The sequence below is a fragment of the Vipera ursinii genome (genome assembly GCF_947247035.1).
Source record: "Vipera ursinii genome assembly, chromosome: 3".
Taxonomy (NCBI): domain Eukaryota; kingdom Metazoa; phylum Chordata; class Lepidosauria; order Squamata; family Viperidae; genus Vipera; species Vipera ursinii.
The window spans coordinates 93,443,085-93,468,227 of record NC_139516.1 but is presented as its reverse complement, the minus strand read 5'-3'; the positions used below and the strand labels follow the sequence as shown (position 1 = coordinate 93,468,227).

Here is a 25,143-nt window from a genome sequence, read left to right as displayed (position 1 = left end):
TTGTATAACTTCATCTCTAATTTCCCTTTTTACAAAATAAACCACCACATCTCTAGGCAACTTTCTCTGTTTAGCAAACCACGAATTCACACGAAACACTTTGTCCATACCTTGTTTTAATTCAGATGCTGGATGGTTCAATACTCCCTCAAAAGCCTCAGAAACCAGCTGCTTTAAATCTTCCTTAATATTCTCTTTTAGGCCTCTAATTCTCACAGCAAACTGCATCTGGTAAAATTGGGCCAAGCTCTGTTCACTGTCGATTTTGTCTTTTAAATCTTCAATTTCCAATACTTTTGCTTCTAATAAAGCATTCTTTTGAATCAAATCTTGCACTTGATCATCCAGCACCTCCACACATTTAGCAACTTTTTGCACTGAGGACAAAATGTCTACCTTCATTTCTCTAAGTTTCTGTTCCATCCTTTCTTCCATTCTCTGCTCCAATTTCTCCAATTTCTCCTCCATCTGTAGAAATTTAACACCCATTGACTCCAAAATTAACTGGGTATGTTTTTCAAGATCCTTCGATGTCAATACATCAGGAGAATGCAACGCCTGCAGCAATGATTGTTGTTGCACCGGAGAATTTCCAGCACTCCGAAAAGTTCTAGGGGGAGGTTTAGCCGCCATCTTTTACTTACAATTGTGACGCACTTTCACTTTAAGTTTTAAGCAAAATCCATCAAGCTTGAGAGTAAAATAAAATCTTCTTCATCTCTTCATCTTTCCCTCTTGTACTGCTCTGCCTGCTCTTTCCCTTTCATAGTCTCTCCTTCAAGCAGGGATGGTCGCAGACGCCTGGCTCTGCTCCATAAAGTCCGGAGCAGAGACGCTGGTCAGCTGGGAGCAGCCCAGGCTACGGGGGAGTTCAATCCTTCAGCCGCCCAAACTCCAAGCTCAGGCGGCCCCGGAGAACTCAACCCCCACCTGGGGGCTCACCCCCTCCTCTTCTCCCGAGGAGGGGGCTTCAGATTCGCCCGAACAGCTGATCGGCGCTGTTTCGGGCGAAAAAACACCAGCTGAGCCGCGGGCAGCCCGGGAAGGCTCCCTCCGTCGCCGCGGAGCCACCGGAAGTCGGTTTTGGTTATGATCTTTAAGTCCCTACATGGCATGGGTCCGCGATACCTCGAGGACCACCTGCTGCCGGCGTCGACTCCCCTCCGCCCTGTGCGCGCCCACAGAGAGGGCCTCCTCAGGGTGCCTCCTGTCAAGGAGTGTCGACTGGTGGCCCCCAGGGGGAGGGCCTTCTCTGTGGGTGCCCCGGCTTTGTGGAACCAACTGCCGGTGGAGCTCCGGACGACATCAGACCTCCGATCCTTCCGTCGCGGGTTGAAGACCCATTTATTTGAACTAGCGGGTCTAGCCTGATGGGGGTACATGGGTTTTTATTGGCTTGTTTTATTTTTGTTTTAACTTGGGCATTGATTTAATTGTTTTTTAATGTTTGTAATGTTTATATTGTTATTTATATTTATGCCCTGTAAACCGCCCTGAGTCCCTTTGGGAGAAGGGCGGTATATAAATCTCAATAAATTAAATTAAAATCTCAATAAATTAAATTAAATTAAATTAAATTAAATGCTAGTAAAGTTATGCTTAAAATCCTACAAGCTAGACTTCAGCAGTATGTGGATCGAGAACTACCAGAAGTACAGGCAGGATTTCGAAGAGGCAGAGGAACTAGAGATCAAATTGCCAACATACGCTGGATCATGGAGAAAGCTAGAGAGTTCCAGAAAAACATCTACTTCTGCTTCATTGACTATGCTAAAGCCTTTGATTGTGTGGATCATAACAAACTGTGGCAAGTTCTTAAAGAGATGGGTGTACCAGACCATCTTATTTGTCTCTTGAGAAACCTATATGCGGGCCAAGAAGCAACAGTGAGAACTGGACACGGAACCACTGATTGGTTCCAAATTGGGAAAGGAGTCCGGCAAGGCTGTATACTGTCGCCTTGCCTATTTAATTTATATGCAGAGCACATCATGAGAAAGGCAGGGCTAGATGAATCAAAAGTTGGAATTAAGATTGCCGGAAGAAATATCAACAACCTAAGATATGCAGATGATACCACTCTAATGGCAGAAAGTGAAGAGGAACTGAAGAGTTTCTTGTTGCGAGTGAAGAAGGAGAGTGCAAAAGTTGGGTTGAAACTAAACATTAAGAAAACCAAGATCATGGCATCCGGCCCTCTCAATTCCTGGCAAATAGATGGAGAAGAAATGGAGGTAGTGACAGATTTTAGTTTCCTGGGCTCCAAGATCACTGCAGATGGGGACTGTAGTCAAGAAATTAAAAGACGCTTGCTCCTAGGGAGGAAAGCCATGACAAATCTAGACAGCACACTAAAAAGCAGAGACATCACCCTGGCAACAAAAGTGCGTATAGTCAAGGCTATGGTCTTCCCAGTTGCAATGTATGGCAGTGAAAGTTGGACCATAAGAAAGGCTGAGCGCAAAAGAATTGAGGCCTTTGAACTCTGGTGCTGGAGAAGACTCCTGCGAGTCCCTTGGACTGCAAGGCGATCAAACCGGTCAGTCCTAGAGGAGATCAACCCTGACTGCTCTTTAGAAGGCCAGATCCTGAAGCTAAAACTCAAATACTTTGGCCACCTAATGAGGAGGAAGGACTCACTGGAGAAGAGCCTAATGCTGGGAAAGATTGAGGGCAATAGAAGAAGGGGATGACAGAGAATGAGGTGGCTGGATGGAGTCACTGAAGCAGTAGGCGTGAGCTTAAATGGACTCCAGAAGATGGTGGAGGACAGGAAAGCCTGGAGGAACATTGTCCATAGGGTCGCGATGGGTCGGACACGACTTCGCAACTAACAACAACAACAATTAGCTAAATTTTCTTTGAAGTAAACGTCCTTCAAATCATAGGTTATGAAGCTGAATAGTTTCAGAAACCAAGTTTAGGTTTTATTGCAGTTAATCAGAAACAGGACAGAAATATCCTTACAATCATGCTAAGAGAGAAGTGAGCACCCATGAGAGAAGTGAAAATTTGAACTATAACTGAACAGCCAATGCCTAATTCTGGTTATATATCATGCCTCTCAGCTGATAAAAAAACATATCCCAAATTTCTATCACAGGGAAACACCACCTTCCAACTACCCAATTTTCAGGAAGTATCCATGCTTAGTCTGTTGCTTAAAGCCAAAGTTCAAGAGCAGGACAGCCAGCCATAAGAAGCACATCACTGTTCCGCATGGTGATCCAAACCATACTGAGATAAGCAATGATAAGGACAAGTGTTATATCTTCTTACAGAATGCATTTGCTGGACTCAATATGGACTTTACTCCCCAAAGCCTTATTACTATATAATATTTATTGAAGAATTTTTTATCCTGTCATTCCAAGAGCCTTTGTTCCTATTACAGGTTTGGTTTCTTTTTCTTTTCTTTTTTTCTTGCAAAGACAATATAAAGAGCATTACCCCTGGAAAAGCAAACCAGATTCCTTAGTATAGCAGAAGTTCACAAAGCTAAAGTTGTTCCTGGCAGAGAGTATTTTTCACAGTACTTCTCCAGATCATGTCTGGAGTTCTTGTTTCTCCTCCAGAAATTCTGGTAATTTTGTGTTGGCAAAGGACAATCTATGATAGAAAGGAAGTTTCCTGTCCAAGTAGATTACATGTAAACTGGAAAGCTATTGTTCTCTCCTTATAGATTAATCCTCACTTTATGAGCAAAATTGGGATCGGCAACTCCATTTCTAATCAACATAATCATTAGAGAGACATCACATGATGGTGAGATTTGCAGTCTCATTCTCATTCTCACTCTGTTAAGTGAGACATGACCTACGCGGGACTTGAGATTTCACTGTCGGCTTCTCTGTTGACTGGTCATAAAATTGCCTTTTTTCAGTCAAGTGTGCAACTTAATTTTGTGAGAATTAAGAATTTGGTCAAGAAGGAACATTTGACTGAGCATTTCTGTCTCTTAATTAAGATAGCATCTTAGGGCTCTGAATTCTTCGAATATGAATAGTTGAAAAAGTGCTTTAGACATTGTAAAAATGAACACAATATTTATTTGCTACCAATTAAAGCAGCCATATTTCACACTAGTTTGAAAAAAGATGCAGCTACTTTAAGAGCCATTTTTATTCCACCTATTTTATTCTGATTCTGCGAGTGAGATGGGTGGAATCTAAATTTGATAAATAAATATTGTGGATAAAACTGATGCTGGCCCACCTCTTAACAAGACTGGTTTTAGATTTTTTTCCCATTTTCAGTGGAATATTTTTCTGTATATGTAATAAATTTCTACAAAATCATTTTTGAAACATGCACAGCTCTATAATAACAACTACTGAGAAAAGCTGGACAATAAATAATAATAATGAAATTTCCACAGTAGAGGAATGGATTGTGAAAATGTCAGAATCTAAAGAAATAGCAAAACTTGTTTGGCCAGAGAGTAAACAACAAATTATTTATTTATTTATTTATTTTTGAAGGACTGGAAATCCTATGTGGATTTTTTGCTTGAAAGAAGAAAAGTAGAAATCTATCATTTGTGGACTTGAAGATTAAGAAAGATGCAAATTAAATGAACGAGGGAATTTATAAAATATTTCAGAGAGAGAAGGGACAATAGGATAATTATCTTTGAAAAGAATGAAGTAATTTACAAATGTATTAACCTTATTTTTTTCTTTTCTTGCACTTTTGGTTTTTTCATTTGATTGGTCTATTATATTTATATTTTTAATAAATTTAATAAAACAACTGAAAAATGATTTGTCTTGTACACTGGAGGAAACAGCTATAAAGATCATCTCTAGAGAAACTAAGCAAGCCCAACCTTGGATGGGAGACAATCAAAAAAATCCTAGGACTAAAGAAAGGAAATCAAAAATATCCCAGAAGAAAGCAGTAACAAAATATGCATGGTTTTTGGTTAAAACATCTGATTGATCTACGCTAACTCATTGCCAAACAGTTTAACAAGATATTGCAAGGAAGTGAAAGTGAAGATTCATTAACATGTGCTAAAACCTACCTGATGATGAACAACACAGCAAAAGGAGGAGCACCACGCAGTTATGGGCTAATTACCTGCTTATCAACAACTTTCAAATTGCTACTTGGTGTAATTTCTGATACAATCAATCAGCCTCTAGCTGAAAACAAGCTCTTTCCACCTGAAGTAGAAAGAACTGAAAAAGGAGGAGTAACTTGAATATAGCATGGATTGATTATAAAAAGGTATTTGACTGACATGTGATTGGCTAATCAAGTGCTAGAAATAATAAACTGGTGAAGGTTAATATTAAGAGAGGAATCTTTCAAAAGAGACTCTCTGTTACCACTAGTCATTGCACTGATTCCTCCTGTCAGTAATACTGAAAACATCAGGCTATGGCTATCAAACATCCAAAAATCTGCCCGGCCATCCTACTGCCTTTACGTGGATTATTTAAGTTATATGGAAAAAACACCATCAGCAGTTTGGAGATGCTCTATCGAAATAACATCAATAACATCTGAATGAAGATGACCACTACAAATACCTGGGCATCCTTCAAGTTGAGATCAGGCACACTGAAGTCAAGAAGAGAGTTAGAAGAGAATATATCTTTGGAAGACAAAATATCTTTATTTTATTGGACTTTGAAAACTAGAATGGAAGTAAAGCAGAATGCGCTTATCATGTCATTAAAAGACTGCACACTCTGCACTTTGAATAGCTGGCCTAATATAAATGAGAGCAGCAGAGGATTACAGAAATATGGGGAAATCTTATATGATTTCTTTTCATATTGAAGAAACTCCTGTTTTAGAAACAGAAGCCCTGGGCAAAGTCCTGAAGCAGGATTGATTAAAAAATAAGTTTGCAGAAATGTAAAGACAAACAAGAAAAAAAGTACTTAAATTCAGAAAGAAGAAGCAGGTTGGGAGGAAGGGACATGAATGGCTGGCAGAGGAGAAATGAATAGATTTCAATCAATCAGTATAAAGCTGGAAGGGACCTTGAGGGTCTTCTAATCTAACCCCCTGCTCAAGCAGAAGATCCTATACCATTTCAGATAGATGGCTGTCCAGTATTTTCTTAAAAACCTCCAGTACTGTAGCACCTACAACTTCTGAAGGCAAGCTGTCCACTGACTGTCCCCGCTGTTAAGAAGTTTCTCCTTAATTCCAGGTTGCTTCTCTCCTTGATTAGTTTCTATCCGTTGTTCCTTAACTTGCCTTCTGCTGCTTTGAAAAATAAGCTGACCCCTCCTCTTTGTGGCAACCCCTTAAATTCTGGAATATTGCTATCATGTCACCCCTAGTCCTTCTTTTCTCTAGACTAGCCATACTCAATTACTGAAATCGTTTTTCATATGTTTTTGTCTCCTTAATCATCTTATTCGCTCTTCTTTGTACTTTCTCCAACGTCTCAACTACTTTTTTATAATATGGTGACCAAAACTGGATGCAGTATTCCAGGTATGGTCTTACTAAGGCTTTATAAAACAGCACTAATACTTTACATGATTTTGATTCTATGCCTCTGTTTATACAATCAAGGATTGTATTAGTTTTTTGGCTGCTGCTACACACTGCTGGCTCATGTTTAAGTGACTGTCCACTAGGACTCCAAAATCCTTCAAACAGTTACTATTTTTGAGCCAGATTTTGCCTAATCTGTACTTGTATCTTTCTTTTTTCCTGCCTAGGTGTAAAACCTTGCTTTTCTCCACATTAAATTTCACGTTGTTGCATAGCCATTGTTCATGTCTGTCAAGATCTTTCTGGATCCTGAGGTTGTCTTCTGGGGTACTGGCTATTCCTGCCAATTTAGTGTCCTCTGCAAATTTGATGAGTTCCCCTTCTGTTCCTTCATCTAAGTCATTTATGAAGGTATTGAAGTGTACTGGACCTAACATGGAACCTCGTGGTATTCCACTGCTTACTTTCCTCCATGCAGACGTAATACCATTAAGGACTATTTGTTGAGTATAGTTTGTTAGCCAGTTACAAATCCATCTGGTGGTGAAAATTTGTGTGTGTTGTGGAATATCACAATGTAATGATTTGCCAGGAAGAGTGATACTTCAGTTAGTTACATAGTATATTAGAACAGAAACTATAAAATAGGGAGTGACAATGTGTACCTTCTCATCTAAACTTAATTCAAAAAATGGTGGTCCCTGACCCAACTGCTTTTCCTTCACATGGAAAATAAATCTCCAGGAAGCAGTGAGCAATGGCAAGTAGTAAAAAGGTTGCAAAAGATGCTACTTTGAAGTTTCTTAACTTTTTATGAGCATCTGAAAGCCATGGAATAGTAAATAGGGTTTTACTGAATAATGATCCAACATACTTCACTATATAGTTCTTTGCCTACTCACAGTGAAGGAGGAAGAAAGAAAATGAGGCAGTTAACATGAAGCTTTTAATATAACTATTCAGAAAAAAAGAACTTCAACTTCAGTGCCAAAAGAACAAATCTTTGAAAACCATGCTGCTTCTATAGAGAAATATTGGAAGGTACTATAATCACGATTTTGACCTTAAGGGTGATATTTTGACCAAAAACATGTCAGAGAGTATTATATAGATATTTGAAGAAAACATAAAACTGGTGATTATCACAAGAATAAAGCAAAAAAAATTAACTATAATTGTTAAAATAGAAAAAAAATACAGGACATGCAGTAACTAAATATAAACGATATATTAGTTTGCTTTGTGGAAATCAAAAATCTACTGTAGCCAACAACTCAAGAGTCAGGATGAAAATATTTTTAAATTTATTATACAAAACAGAAAAAAATTTATTATACAAAACTTGCCACTTTCAAGAAAATTGAAAAGAAGCAGATATAATTAAGAAAAAAATACTACTGTGCATGCCTTAATTTTAGTTGCACCTTTTAATCTTTTTTTTACCTTTTGCACTTTGACTGGTAGAAGCTGATCTATTCATTTATTTAATAAACTATAAGGTGCATTTATATAATCTGACCACTTTCTCATATTATATGCATCATACATGGTCAGCTTGTGGGCCTCTTCATCCTTCATGTTCTCTTTGTGCTAAAAATCTATATCCACATTTCTTCCATCATTCATTATGTGGTAGACAGCAGAAGGCCACACATCTACCTTGATAAGAATGATGGGGGAGGGATTCATCTCTTTTTCACTCCTTCTCCCAAGCAAATCTATGGGGAAAAATCCCTGTTTTCTGTTTTCAAGAACTGTATCTATAAGGCTTCAAACGGAGATTTACCTAACACAGTAAAAGCAAATTAAAATATTAATTTCAAGTATAATACATTTGTTATACATGCAAGCCCAACGTATGAATATATATGAACTGTAGTATGCCTTTGAGATTAAACCATAATTAAGATAGTAAGGCTAAAAGTAACAAACTTTGCTCTCAGTCAAAGATAAGTTTCTGTCTGCTGAAATAGAGTTCAACTTCTATTTCTCTGTGAAAAATTGTCAAAAAAACCCAATACCAGAATTAAAATCTAAATTAAATTAAAATTTCTATACTATTATGAACACTTGCTGTTGATATTAACAATCGGTGTTGTTGATTTTAATGGCGCTCACATTTGCATAACTATGCTTGATACAAGAGCACAAGTGCAGAGTTGTAAACCACGCTGGCAAACATAGTTGTTATATAAATCCCCATATTAAAAACAGAATTAAAAACAGAATGCAAGCTGTTGTTTATATATACCTTATTTTTCTGCAAGTATCTGACATTCCTCAAACCAAAATTGAAAAATATGCTTGAACTATTGAAATTACAGTTTTGTTTTTTAATTAGTGAAATGTATTAAATACAAATTTTTACCCAGGTTCTCATAACTTGGTAGCACAGATTGTTAAAAATAATAATGTATATGAAAAAAGGGTAACTGTTATCAGACTAAGTGCTTATTATGAATTAGCCATCAAAAATTGTAAGCAGGAGTCAGGGGGGAAAATAAAAAAAAAGTAGGAGAGGCCAGTGTAAAATCAAAATTTTAATTTCTATTACAGCTATTAAATCCAACTTTCATACAAATCAAACTGAATTGAATCAGGTTACATGATTATTACCTGTGTATTTAATAACTGGACTATCAAACTAAGAATTATAGTTTGTAAGTTTTGAAGGGACTCTGAAACTATGTGTTCTCAGAACTCAGATTGTACACCTCTGATGAATATTTTATGCACCAAATACTACAGATTTCTATGAAAAAAGATGTTCAAAACCATTAATATTTAGTTTAGCTCCACCTGTTTGGCTTTAGGTGTAAGACAAACTGATACTGTGGCATCAGTATATGACAGTGTTTCTCAACCTTGAGAGCTCAAAGATATGTGGACTTCAATTCCCAGAATTCCCCAGCCAGCTTAGCTGGCTAGGGAATTCTAGGTATTGAAGTCTACACATCTTCAAGTTCTCAAGGTTGAGAAACACTGATGTATGATATTTCTATCATTAATGGGATGAGCTATCATGAAACATTTATATGTGATTTGATTTATCAGTATTGTGTGAATAAATATATCTAAAATCACTATCTGAGATTGATAAAATTATGCACCTTGTGACAATTTTATTTTTTATATCAATCATAATTTACACTAATGTAGTCCACAGGAAGTTTATTAATAATAGTAGGAAAAACAATTCCATCAAAGAGATACATCCACACATACATCCATGGCCTTAACTTTTTAAGGCCATGAAAGTAACTAATATTCTGTGTAATGTTTCATGCAGCACAAAATTCTAATAATACAATCAGCTAGTGAAAATTCTTACTGTTATTCCCAACTCTGTCTTTCTCCAGCTCAGTAGAAAAGTTGGTGCAGAGAGGGAAATGATGTTAATATTATTGTTGTTGTTACTACATTTACTACTCTGTCATTTTAAAAGGATCAATCTCACATGTCTAACCTGATCTCCAAAGTCCTCCGGGAACTTCCACAAAACCACAGGATCTGTAAATAATTGACAGGCAGCATTAATCAGAGGCAAAGAAGTATCATCTTATAGTAGAGTACATTAATATTAAAGAGGGCCAATGTTGCTTTAGGCTCACAGAAAGATACTATACAAAAATGTATCTAAGAAAAAAATCCAAAAGTATTCAAAATATGCTCTAAAATATATTATAAAATTATATTATAAAATTATAAAATATATTATAATTATATTATAATTATATTTGTTAACAGTTCAGTAGGCTATTCTATGCTTATTTTACTCAATGCTTTTTAACTATACAGTTTTTCAATATTATTTAAATTATTTACCCAACTGTTTAATGTATTAAAGAGAGTTAGAATTAAGGGGAAATGTATTGCTTCCTAATGTCATAAGTACTCTTTAGTCTCTTAAATAACCATCTGGATTTTTTTCCCCTGTCCTCTAACCTTTGCAACAATTGGGATTTTCAGAGAATAAGATTGAAGAAAACAAACAAACATATCAGTAGTTGTATCATGGCACTGATGCACGTATTTGCTTTTGTTCCTGCTTCTACCACTGAAACTTCCACTGTTGCATCTGCAAGTATATTTAAATGCTGCATCCATTTAATCAAAGAATCTTTCAGACTGTGTGTGTCACATGGATGTTCGGATTCTGGCTCATATTTTGCTAGTAATTTATAAATTACGGCTAACCAATGTTCAATATTACACATTATAAGATTTCCAGGTACATCTCTCAGCATTCCTCATTCTGGATTTCTTTTATTCCTGCATTGCTTCATTGTATTTCAAGATACTGCACCCAATTGAATGTTGAGGAGCACTGTGTGATAAGAGGCATTATTACATACACAGACATTGTGATTGTACCTTACTCATTTTTATATATTTACTACTACATCGTTATTTTTATATGCATCTGAACCATAACTATATTCAATTAGATATAAGACAGCGAGACACTTTAGATTATAGTAGTGCCCATAGAAATTCTAACCATCCACTTACAATACATTTGACTTTTAATAAATATATAGTAAGAAAATTATTTCATTAAAGTCAAGTGGGAAGAAAAATATTACATTATTTTATTCCATACTATTTGAAGGAAAATAAAGCCAAAAGAACTCTACAAGTATTACAAGCACATTACATATTCAGAGTACATATAAGCTCTTATTTGAATGTAGTATAATAAGCAACAATGGGAATTTCAATGAAAATATTTAATTTCTTCCACATATTATATTTAGAGAAAATTGATATAGGATGTCCCACTGTTGGTACTGTATTCCAGTTCTGATTGTTAAAATGAACAATTCATTTTCTAAAAATTGTTGGAAATGTAATTATCAAGTTAGATGATTATTTTTTATTTGGTGGCAATCTTTCAAAGCCCATCAGTTCCAGATTTGAAACAAATCTTAAAAGTTATTTTCCGGTTTCAATATGCAATTTTCTTACTGAACATTACAGAATCACGTTTCTTCAAAGTATGTTGAACCTGCTTTGCATATGCCAACTGCTGCAAGGAAGGACTAGTGCACCTATGAGAAGGTTAAAGGAGGACGGCACAGGGACTTGCTTGCAAAGGGAAGCCAAGAAAAGTGTGGCATTCAAGAAGGCTGGGGTGGGGGGAGGAATTACATTGTGGCTTTCCCTGTCAGCTTCCCCATTGACTTTCCTTGTAGGAAACTGAAAGGGAAGGTCACAAATGGCAACTATATGACCGGAGGATATTGCAACTATTGTAAGTGTAAACATACTGCTAAATACCCAGATCACATGCACATGACCGCAGAGGCACTGCAACTGCCAGAAACTCAATGAACAGTCATAAATATCACTCATTTAGCATCATTGCATCTTCAAATAGTCATTGAACAAGTGATTGGTGAATGAGGGCTACTTGTAAATTGAAACTATACCTATCCTCATGAAAAGTTAACTGTATATGACATGAAGCCTAATCCCAAAAGCACTAAGAAATGACTAAAAGATCACACCAAATTTCTGCAACCATTCACCGGATATTCTTCAACCATAATTAATTATGCAAGGTAGTGTTTCAGACCCATCTCCCAGAATAAATTTTTAATAAGACAAATGATTTATTTTTCTTAAGAATTATATAAATTTTATTCAAAAACAGTAGTACTCCACATATTTACAAAAAACAAAATATTTAAATTATTTTTACTAGATGCATTGCTCTGTGTTGATTTATTTCTGGTAGTTGTAACCTACTAGACATCAAAGCTTCAAGAATTATGAATTTTCTTCATGCATGGAAGCTGACAAAATTATGCAACACTGGCAGGAGAAATCTACACCTAATTTGCAACAAGAGGCTTTTGATAAGCACTGTCAACACTTGAATTATTATTTTTTAATAAAAGAACAAAGAAAGAGTATATAAGAGTGTAATTTTAAAAAAATACCATTTTCTATTAGTTTCTTTTCTCTTTATTTTAAGGATTAATTTTGAAGTTAAACAATATTTCATTTTTTTTCTTTTGTTGAATAAAATATATTGAAACTAGTTTTACATAAGATCAGTTGCACCTGTGAACCACTACCATTCATACCTCTTCATGCAGGACTCAAGTACACAACATGTGGTGTATAATCAAATCATCCAGTAATAGATGCACTCTGAAAGACTGTCAAAGCCAAAAGATATTGGCACCTGCTGAAAAAATTGTCCCTCTCATCTGCATAGAAGTCTGTTATTCTCACTTAGAAAAGAAAATGGATCAAAGTCTCTGAGAATAATGTATCTATCCTAAATCCTTTTGAAGACACAGAAGTGACTTTACTATTTTGGTTATTGTAATATATAATATATGATATGCTTACCTAATGTATTTAAATCTACATGTAAACTACTTAAATCTAGATATAAAATATTTATATAATCTTAAATAACAATGTTGAGCAGGAGACAAAGGATACAAAATTGTGTGTGGTTTATTTAAAAAGAGCTTTCAACAGTGACTAATAAGACAGGAAAAGTCATTGTTCATTGTTCAAAGATACTATTATAAATCAATTCAAGAGACATTTCAGAGAAAATGTTTTTATTAGAAAATGTACCGGTATCTCAAAAACATTACAAATCCAGTATTATCTAAAAAAAATTTGCTTATATATATTTAAAACTTACTTAATTCATCATTCAAAGTATCCTATTTTATATTGCTTCAGGTTGAAGTACTAAGAGTAGACCCTACTACGATAATAGAAATGTGAGTTAAAACAAATATATAATAAAATATATAATAAAAATGTACATATCCTTACCTTATTTTAGTTTTTTTTAAAAAATAGGAGTACATACGGTATTTATATGAAGATCCAAAAAAGTCAAGTGTATATTAATAATAATGGAATGCCTTTGCAAGGCTGGTTCTGCTATTTTCTCATTTATTTTTATACCATGTCATCTCCTCTCGCATTCCTAGAATTGATGCTGCCTTGGAATGCAGGGCAGTTTACACTCAAACTCACAAAGTGCCCAATCTTGAGTGTTGACTTTATTATCTTTGTAATTAATACATATGTATACAATAATTAGGGAGAGGGAGAGAGGAAGAACAGGTAGACTTTCAAGCTTTTTACATAGTGTAAGACACTAAGTCCCTCTGAACTACATACAAGTCATCCTGAATTTATGATAGAAATTGGGACCGGACATTTCTGTCATTAAGTGATACAGTTGTACAGTGCAACCGCATCACTTTAGCAACAGAAATCCCTGTAATCCCAGCTACCACTGTTAACTGAATCCCATAGTCAAGAGGTGTGGAAATTCATTTCCAGTTTCCCATAACTAAAGTCAGAAAGAAGTTAGCCAATAAGTGGCTGATGGGAAAGTGGCTGCTGCTAAGCAGGAGAGGGATCAAGAGGCTGCATGGGGATGTGGGGGAGAGATGCTGTGCAGGTCAGGGAGAGTGTGCAACAAGCATGGCGTGAGAGGTGATGTATGGGCCATGAAGGATCGGAGGCTGTGTGCAAGCGAGTATAGTAGAGGCATGGTCAGGAAGAATCAGAGAGGCATGCAAGTGGTGTGGCACAGATTAGGGAATCATTTGCACAAAAGAATTTAAGTGACAAGCAACACAGATTTTTTTCCCAGTTCATAATCCCTATGCCGTTTGCCATTAATGGTTTTTAAAAGATACCTAGCATTTTCTCATAAGCAGACATTTTAAGAAAATTAATTTGAGTAAATGGTAATAATCAGAAAGTATGTATTTTCTATGTGGTGTTTCCTCATATAATTTGAGGGGGCGCGATGGCTCAGCAGTTAAAGATGTTGAGCTTGTCAGCTAGAGCTGGCAGCCCAGGTTCGAGACCCAAGCTCCACGTGAGCTCCTGTTACTTTCCCCAGCCCCTGCCCACCTAGCAGTTTGAAAGTATGGAAATGCAAGTAGATTAAGAGGTACCATTTAGGTGGGAAGGTAAAAATGTTCCGTGCCGGCCATATGACATGACAATTGTCTTCAGACAATGCTGGCTCCCTCAGCCAAGAAACAGAGATGAGCACTGTGCCTAGAGTTGGACACGACTGATAGAAAAACCTTCACCTTTACATATAATTTATACTGTTTTGCATTTTGTATAATGGCCTCATATACCAACAGCATTTTATATGTAAGGACAGGGTGGCTAGCTATTGTGCTTACTTCATAATCAGAAAATTAATAGTTAGTTCTCAAGTTCCATTCATTTACTCAACAAAGTTATGAAGGCACTGAAAAAAAATCCTCAAATTTCCTGCTCCCACAGTGCCCCTGTGGTCACATAATAAAAATTTATACCCACCTGCATTTATAACCACCAACTTCCACCACCCCACCACCACCATCTCCAACTTACCCTCATTGTGTTTTTCATCTGGGAAGAGGCAGGAGTCCCAGACCACCAGGCTGGCAGGCAACAGCTGTGAATGGATGCTAAAGACTACCTGGCTTGAGTTGACATGAGGCTTGCTGTGGCACTGAGCTGGGGTTTGAGGGTAACCATCTTGGGGCTTCCCAGAGCCAGTGCTTGAGGCAAGTGCTCTGTATAATCCTGGGCTTAAAGTAGAAGCTTGGGGACAGGCTGAGACTGCTGAAGACCACCATCACCAGGGAATACCACTTTAAGTCTCATGTTTTAAGTCTCATGCTCTATAGCATCTACCTACAGGACTCTTTTGGTCCATAGCTCTCATTTGCTGGACTCAGCTAATGATCTGCACTGTCCTGGGGTTATGATGGCAACCGGGACTGCTAGGATTTCAGTCACTAAGTAAAATGGTCACATGACATTGAGCTTTATGACATTGCTTAGTGACATAAATCCTACTTCCAGTTGCCATTGTAACCAAAGGATTACCTGTATTATTTTTCTAGTTTCAAAGAAGACAAAAGAAGAGGATGACATTAACCATATACATTAAAAAAGAATTAATTATTCTTCTTTGAACATTCCTGCACTTCAAATTAAAATGTTCTCAGCATTTCATGTATTTCATATGAAAGGTACATACTAGAGGCTAAGCATATTTGTATCAGACACATCCAAGATTAGGAGGGAATCTTAGAATCCTATCTCTAAATAGATAAAAGCTTTAAGGACTTGAATAGACGCTCGCACAGGCAAGCAAGAGAAAGCAAGCAATATTTGCCAGACACCCAATATAATCAAAAGAAAGAACAGTTCAGAACACAGAAGCTTAATAAAAAGGATCATCATTTGGAACAGAAATATATGCTGTATGACATTTAAAATGCATCAGATTAAAGACGATATGTAAATATCTATATTAGTTTTGTAGATTCCTGACAGCAGACTTTTATTCAAATCACCAAAAGGCATTTTTGTATAAAGAACAAACAGATTTTTTTTATTCTTATAACTTAATCTGAAGCCTATTAAAAGAATTATCTGGCCAGAAAAGTATATATGTTCACATATTCTTACTAGAGTGAAAAAAGTTAATTATTCTGATTACATTGTTCATGAAATAGAGAATCTCAATAAGAAAAAATGAGAAAACTCTATCTTGTTTGGAAGAAAACAAAAAGCTTATCCCTTAATTAAAAGATTTATGGTCTGATAAATAGAATATAGGTAGATCTCTACCTATAATCATTTGTTCAGCTATCAGTGACGTGATTGTGATCTGGGTGTTTGACAACTGTTTGCATTTACATTCTGTTACTAAGCTCAGCACAGTCATATATATGATCACCATTTACAATCTTCCCTGCTGGCTTCCCCAGAAAGCCAATGGGGAAGCTGGCAAGGAAGGTCATAAGTCACTGTGTTAAGTTTCTCCCATCCATGCACCTCCCACAGCCCCTCTTCACTTGTACTGTGCTTTTCAGGCATCCATTCATACCCTCCCTGACCCACAATCCCTCACACCATCCCCATCTCACACAGCACTTATCACACAGCCTCTTGAAACATTCCCAACAGCCAATGGCAAATCCAACCCACATAGCACCATCCACACATTCCCCCATACCCTCTCTGAGCCATATGGAGCTTCTCATGCACACCTTGCACCCATTCTGAGCAGCACCTTTATACATTCCCTTCCACCCCCTCCCACCCTATGCTAATACTTTTAAAGCTACTTTAAAAACTGTTGGTATCAATAGTTTTTTTTAAAAAAAATAGTTTGGTTTCAGCTAGGGACACAAGAATTGATCTCTTCTCCCCAGTAACATTTTTTAAAATATCATTGAAATAATTTTATAAAGATTTCTATTTGTTCTATAATGTGCGTACAGTCAAGTAAGTTTCCCATCCCTGATAAAAATCATGAAAGGTTGATGTTATTTCTTGTAACTTTTCTAATTTTACCAGAAATGCTAGCTTCTGAAATATTGTTACCTTATATATTTTTGCTGTTGCAAACAAAACAAAAACAATCAGAGCTATCGTTTTTCCACCTTGGACCATGAATCTCTTTTGCCCAATATTGTATTAGAGCATTTCCATGGATAGAAAGCCATTTTCAGCTTCCTGGGAACATAAAAGGAAAGTCTTTTTCGCTGCAATGCCATTAGTTATGCCATAAAACGAAAACCTTAATCGGGTGAAAGTTCATTGCACAGAAAGTGCAAAGATGAAATTGAACATGCCATGCTTTTAGCCTGGCTACAAAATGAAGGATTTAGAGAAAAGGATCCCCAGCTCATCTACTGCGCTAACAATTGGGCCTCTCAAGCATTATTCTTTTCATCACCCCTGCAGGTTACAGGGATGACCTACCTGACCATTTTCCACAAGAAACTGACAACCAAATTTTTCTAGAGACCATTTGAGTTGTGATGCCTAGAGAACAAATAATATATTTGTTTGATTGCTCATTGTAGTTTTGCCTTTTTATATCATATTCTAATTATATTAGTAAGCTGCCACGAGTTGCAGATTTGGAGGGCATTAAAAACTAATAAATAATGTAATTGCATCTGCAAAAGTAAATAATATTCGTAATTATGTATACTTCAAAGTAGAAATGTGAAATTTGATTCCTCAAAACAAGATCATCCCTAAGACAAGACAAGCAAACAATATTCTCATACCTAATAAGTGTCACTATAAAAATATTATATAATGATCTGTAAGCATTCTAGTCGGTTCTATTAAAAGAAATGAAATGTGGCAAACATTCTTTAACTGTTAACTATTGGGTATTTCATTGCATAAACTATTTCTACATTACAAAAATAATAAAAATGCTGATCCAGCAGCTTTCACATGAGTTTGTTTTGAAAAGAGTGAATTAGGCTCATTTAGAAGCTTCTCTCAAAAAGTGTTTATGAGAGATAAAGGCTGCAATCTTGGCTACAATAAAACAATGAAATCAGCGGGACCTGCACACAAGTTCCATACTCTCAAGCATCTTGTCATCTCCAGATGCCGAGGTATAGATGCCCCACATTATCAAGTGCCTCCCCATATGCAGCTATGGTGGTGGGTCATCCTACTTGTTGATGATGAATAGGATATGACAAAAGGTTAATAGGAAAGGAAAAAAGACACATACAAAACAATTTGATTTACTTAATCCATCTATATACACTGTTTATGGCACTCTGATACTTACCAGATAAAAGAGAATGAGTTGGCAACAGAAAATGCCAAAGAGATTTGTTGGCATCACCTTGGACCTGAAAGCAAGATCATTCTCCTATCCCAACCATCTTTCCCAAGAGATGCCACGGCCATGAAACTGGACTGATACTGGAGGATACTATTTTGTTAAGTAGTATAAACCTACCTACTTATCTCCTCTGTTTAACTATATCTCAATCCTCTTGATTGTTCTTCTTTTAATTTTCTGAAGCTACGCTTCTATACTTAAAATAATCAAACAGGAGATGGTAGAGTCTGTTGTTGAAGAAAAAAATCCACCATGATTTTCAATATATATATATATATATATATTTCTGACAAAAAAGTCCATTGGTTCAATTAATAACTGCAGTATTCACTTAACAACCACCATGAAGTACAACCTTAATTCCTGGCTCTACTACGGTCATAGGTCAAAAACTACCTGCAAGCTTTTTACAATATTATATCAATAGTACATCAAAGTTCATTTAAATTTGTCCTGGGTTGAATGGTTACAAAACCACTCCTCAAAAATCTTTTGGAAATTGTATTTATATATGGAATTCTAATACACATTTTTTCAATTACCTAGAAGTTTTGAAACTGAAACGGCTGAAATGTTTAAAAAAACATATTGCAGTATTATTATTATTGTTGTAATATTGTTGCTAACGTAAGTATCTTAACTGAGATTTTCTTTTCTGAGATTTTTAACATGAAAAATCCTTTCAAAAAGATATAACGACTATTTTATTTCATTTTTTGTATAAAGGAAATGGAAACCCTCTGTTTTTTAAAACAGGTAATGCAGGGACACACAGGGGAACTTAGCTGACACTAAAACCCAAATCTGATCCGATAGATCAATTCCCATTCTGGGAGTATCCAGGATAGCATAATTCAAACCACTCTGATTGTGACATTACCAACTGTATCAGATTTTATTTTGCAGCCCTGTGATCCCACTAGGAATTTAACTTGAGAACCTAGGATTTCTTACTTGTACAAAGAGGTATTTAAAAGCTCTACTAATTTAAATAGAAAGTCACAATCAAAATAGAGAATCACAATAATATTTAAAATAATGTCCATTGATTCCTGCTTATGTGTATTTTATATACATACATATATACGTATACATATACATACACACACACATATATACACACACACATATATACATACATACACATACACACACCTATATGTATGCTAGTCTATTATTAAGCTTTCATTTTTTGCATTCTATTTACATTTAATATTATTTTACAGTTCAAATATATCAATCCAAGGGACAGATTAAAGACATTTTAGTAATCAATAACTGAAAACTTGATTTTCCTTTTCCATTTTACACCATCCTATTTCAATAGCCAAAGAGAGGGAAATACACTCATCAGTCACCTGATAGAGTAATTCAAAACTTAACAAAACAGGGCTAATGGGTGAGAATTGAATTGAAAACACCTTGACAAAGAAAGCAATTTCTTTTCTTCACACTCCTCTGAAGCTGTGGGTCGAACCATCAACAGTGAGGGGCCATCTGTCCCAAGGGCCTTCCATGTGAGTACAAGGGGGAAAAAATTAAATGCTGTTCCACATACATTTAAGTATTGATTTATCTATGACAGGCAACATAGCTGAAAATCTATGTTTTGACGTGCTTCACATATCAGTCTTTAAAGGCAACACTAAACTTCTGATAAGCAAAGAAAACAGGTTAACAGGGTTGTTTCAGAAAAAATAATCAGTGCTACTCCAACAGATAAAAACGATCTTTTAAAGGAAATATGCTATTAGGCTAAGTTGTAGGCCTTCTCCCTTGCGGCTCTAATCCACACGCACATTACTTTTGAGAGTTTTCAGAATTTTTTAAAATTATATATTATGAACATTTATATTTCCCAGAGTTTTCCTATTATAGAATTATATATATGTCAAATGTATAAATATCCACATTTTCCAATCCGAGTAACCCAACACACAATCTATGCTATTAGTCAGAGTCCTAAAACTGTTAGAAGGCAGAGTAGCTGCCAGAGGGAGGCAAATATCAGAAAAACAGCACATATCACACATCCCATAGCTACTACTTTCAATGGTTCCAACCTATAGTTATGATTTTCAATGGTTTTAGTGCAGTTTAAAAGACCATGTAATATCTTAACATATTAATTTCTGCAATATCATAAAACAAAAGAACATAATGCCCAAATCATCTGAATTATAATTATAATATGACATATTAGGAGAAATATTATTCATTTAAATCCTTGACTAATGTCTAATAGCAAAAAATATAGTTAATTTTAATTAAAAGCAAATCAAAACAAATTTTGTTCAAATTCCATTCATATTTTTAACGTAAATCCAATTTACTTTCTGGTTTAAAAAGACATACTGCCTGAAAGGCTGAACGAATCAGCAAGTCAGGGGAAAAAAAGAATTGGGACATATGAATCATTTCACGAGCCACCCAGAATCGTGACAGAATGGAACAATCTATAAATTCCATAACTAAGTTCATCTTCATCCACTTTTATTTCAGATAAAACAGGTATTCCATGTCTTATATTATTTCATTCAAAATCTACTCAAATAGAACACAGAAATATTATGCATGCAATGAGAAAAGGCTCAAATTATTTACTAAAAAAAGCTCATATTTGAGATTTTAAGATTAAATAATTTATACAACTGTTAGCATATATTTTTATAAAAAATATGATTATAGATGTAAATATAGCATATATTATTTAAAGTATATGCTATATACACAAAATATATGCTACATTTGTGTAAAGATGATTTTGGGTTCCCAATAAAAATTATAGATGAAGATAAAAAAGTAAATCACACAATTCACCTAGCCAACAACTTCAAAAACAGTTTTCATATACAGTATATTTAATTTATATATACTTAAGAAGAAAAAGAGTACTGATTATCTCAGACCTGTAAATCTGACTATGGAGATATCTGTCTATTAACTGACACTCAGTTCCATTATATATAATTGGATTGGAACTAAGTTCCAGAGCACTTTTAATGCCAAAACAAAATCAGAGAAAAAATGTCTTAATTTCTTTAGCATTACAACTGAGAACAGCTCTCCCCTGGTGTTGTACAATAACAATGACCACCCAAAGAACTCTGTGTTAACTAAGCACAGTCTTCCCATTGTCTGCCAAATAAATTATATGAAAGAGATTCATAACATAGTTTGTTAGTTAAAAAGAGTCCAAGGAGTAATACCATTTTCTACCAATGGAAAAAAACATCCTAGGAATAAATATAGTTAGCTTGAATAGTTAATTAGCACAACACACAAAAATCCATAAAAACACAAAGGGATGTTGGCATTATTTCAGAAGGAAAACTGATGTAAAACCAAAATAATTAATAATTACGCTTGAACTAAAGACCAAGGGACAAAGTTTACTCTGCTCTTCCTTACACTAAAAGAGGAAGAGAAGAAATCTTCACAAGTCACAAGAAATTCAAAGTCAATAGAAATCATGCATCTCATGAGAATTCACATAACCACCCTGACAATCATTTCCTTGACCCGTTTTCAGTAAACAATACCCAAAGTACTTGGAGAGGATTTTCCCTGGCCTTGTTCATCCCACTCTTTGCTGATCTCTTATTTTACGGTCAGAGGTTAAACTCCTGACCTCTCACCCCTAAGGCAAGTTCTTCTCCCCTCTTGCATAAAAAGTTTTTCACACTGTGCAGCATTTAGATTAGCCCCTTTCCTTTGGAACAAAAGCCATGTCTTTGTACTTCTGGTTTGGGCACGGAATCTGTACATCAGAGGATGCTGCTTCTACTTAACATTCACAATAACTATATTGTGAGGCCCCAGTAAAGCCTCATCTCTCAGTGTCTAGACTTTCACCCAACCAACCAGAAAAAGAAAATCCTATCAGGCACTCAACTGAAAATTAACTAAGGTATCCTGTTGTGAACCTGATGAAGATGTTATTTGAACATACGGAAAAACTTTCCATTGTTTAAGCAGAAAGACAGGAGAAAAATTTAAGAGATACAGGCCTTAAACAATAATGGCACTAATTTTTTTAAGACTCAATACATAGATTTTATCAGGATGCAATTACTTGCATTGGTGTTTTTTTTAAAGGTACTCACGGTAAAATTTAAACTATATGTTACGGGAAAAATATCTTTCTCTAACTTTAAATCTCAAGGGAAGACACCTAGAAAAATCTTAAAGCTTTTATGAGTCAAAATAATGACAACTTTTTTTAAAAAAATGGAATGGGATACACTCCACTGTTGCATCATCAAAAATGATGGAAGTTTTTTCAAATTGAAGAATAATGTGCTGCTGTAACTTAAGCTTGGGATGTTAAAGAAAAGGTAAATATTTTATCAAATGATAGACCTAATGTTGTGATAATTAGACCAAGCTGCCCAGACACTTCAGCCATACATGGAGAAACATGCTTAAAGTTCTGCAGAGTCCTGGCGGCTTTTTCTGAGGCAAGAAGATTTAAGGAACTCAGTTAATATCTAGCTTGCAGAAATCAAACAGACTGAAAATCTTTAAATTAAGAGACCCCAGGGCTTCTTTGTTTCTTCTTTGTTTCTATGAAACTAAAGAGATCCCTGTCCTGATTACACTTAGGTTACAATTTAGCAGACCCAGACAGGGTACGGAGTTCCCTGCAGAAAGGGTGAATCAGAGTGGGCAAAAAATGGAAGACAGAAAATGGCTCTGCAAAATGCAGAAAAAGAAGACCGTGAATAGACCTGCTCTTCGTAATTCCTCCCTAGACAAGGAAAAGACCTGAGATCACTCACAAGTGCTCCTTGCAAGTCAGCAGTTTCCTGCAGATTTAAAACTCTAGGAGACATGACAACAGCCATCTTGTTCAAATTGCAGTCGGTGCCTTAAAAAGGACACTGGGTTGGTATACTTCTTTTTCTAATCACTTTTGTAAATGGTTTCTTAACTGCTTTTCAGCTGTTAGGAACTTTTGGACTGGCACATTACATAGAGTTTCCTTCTATCTTTCATGAAAGAAATTTTAAATACATGTTTAAGGACTTAAAAAAATCTGGAGTAAAGAGCAAAAGGGTGATTAAAACTCTGATTTTAGAAAGTTACAAATAGATTAAAGATCCAGATAAAACAAAGATTCTGCAATTAATTATAAAGTATTCTTTCATGGGAAATAAGATAAGGCTTAAAAACGTAGATATTAAAGAGAAGTAGAAGAAACTAAAGATTACAATTAAAAGAGAAGAACACTCAAACTCAACTTATTAATACCAAATAAAGCAAATATTTTAATATTGGATATACTGAAGTATATTTTTGAACAATGGACCCAGAAGTTAATTTAAGAGTGTCTACTTGCTTAAGATTGACTGACTGTATGTATTACCTGACATGATTAAGACAGATTTAAAAATGGATTTTAAAATGACAGCCTGTAAGAATGATATAGAAAAAGATGTTGCACTGGACCTAAGGAAACCAGCTGGTGTCTTAATAATTAAATTAAAAATTAAAAGGGATATACAAATAGCAATACAAGAGAACCACCTGGATAATTTTCTGATAAAAGCCTAATGAGACATTTTAAAGCTTTGAAGCAACACACAAGGGCTGTCCCTTCCTCCTAGTCTCTTTATTACAAGTCCAAGAAAAGTATTAGGTAATTACAGGTAGTCCTTGACATACAACAGTTCATTTAGTGAATATTCAAGTTTACAATGGCACTGAAAAAAGTGACTTATGACAATTTTTCATACTTATGATCATTGCAGCATCCCCATGGTCACATGATTTGTATTCAGATGCTTGACAACTGATTCACATTTATGACGGCTGAAATGTCCCTGTGTCATGTGATCCTCTTCAATAGGGAAAGCAAATTCACTTAACAACCATGTTATTAATTTAAGAACTGCAGTAATTCACTTAACAACTGTGGCGAATAAGATCATAAAATGGGGTAAAATTCATTCAACAAATTTCTCAATTAGCAACATAAATTTTGGGCTCACTTGTGGCTGTACGTTGAGGACTACCTGTACTCAAAATCTCTTTATAAGCTTTAGTGTTGAATGGCTCTTTGAATATGAAACTCCTCATCCCAGATTCCAGCATTAAGCACTATGAAACTGGAGTTCTATACTGATTGGTGGACCATCTTATACTCTCATTTTTTATTGGTACAAATCCCCCAGAAAGAAACAGGTTAGCTCAAGAGAGTTTAATAAGAACTCAATTATGTCAACTCTGAAACTTCTTTATTTAGCTACCTTATTGGTACATGAAAAGGGTTATTCCTTTAAAATCCCATATAGCTTGATGCTGGGGTACCTAATAGTTTATTACATTATTAGTGGATCATTAGTGGATCAAAGTAATCAATGGATTGTTAGTATATGCCCATACTTAAGTACAAAAACATTTTCAGTATGCTGCCATACGCAAAGGTTGTTTGGCTGACAGGTAGAAAGAAAGGAATACTCAAATCTCACTGTTTTCCTCATTGAAATCTATTCAATAATTTATTAAACTTCTATGTTGCCCATCTTGTCAAGGTGACTGAAGGTAGCTTACAGTCATTCAATAAAAATATAATATACTGCTCAAAAAAATAAAGGGAACAGAAAATAAGACATCCTACTATTAAATACAGTACATTGTGTTGTTTAAGTGTTCCCTTTATTTTTATGAGCAGTATATAAGGCAAACGTCCCCAACCTTTTGGCACCAGGGACCGGTTCCGTGGAGAGAGGTTTTTTGCGGACCAGAGGGGACATGGTTTTGTGTGCTGCCTGCCTGCATCCCCCGGATGGGGTTTTGCTTGTTTGTGCGGACCACTTGCTGGCATGCCGTGGCCTGGTACCAATCCACGGCCTGTGGGTTGGAGACCCCTGATTTAAGGCATTAAACAATAATGACAATAAATTTAAAATTCAGTTAAAATTCATTTGACCAAGATGGAGAGGAAAGGAGTAAAGTACTCATGAGGAGGATGTGAGATCTCTCTAATTCATTTACCACCCCCAGGA

At 35.5% G+C, this 25,143-nt stretch overlaps 1 protein-coding gene across 1 annotated transcript in view; it reads right to left on the bottom strand.

Annotated features, from left to right (window-relative positions):
* The window catches only part of DENND1B (DENN domain containing 1B), a 234,567-nt gene that overhangs the window by 177,191 nt on the left and 32,233 nt on the right, over positions 1-25,143 (bottom strand). Inside the window, exon 3 of the mRNA XM_083359778.1 lies at positions 9,929-9,972. Coding sequence (XP_083215904.1) covers positions 9,929-9,972 — 44 coding nt within the window. The remainder of the gene's footprint in view (positions 1-9,928; positions 9,973-25,143) is intronic.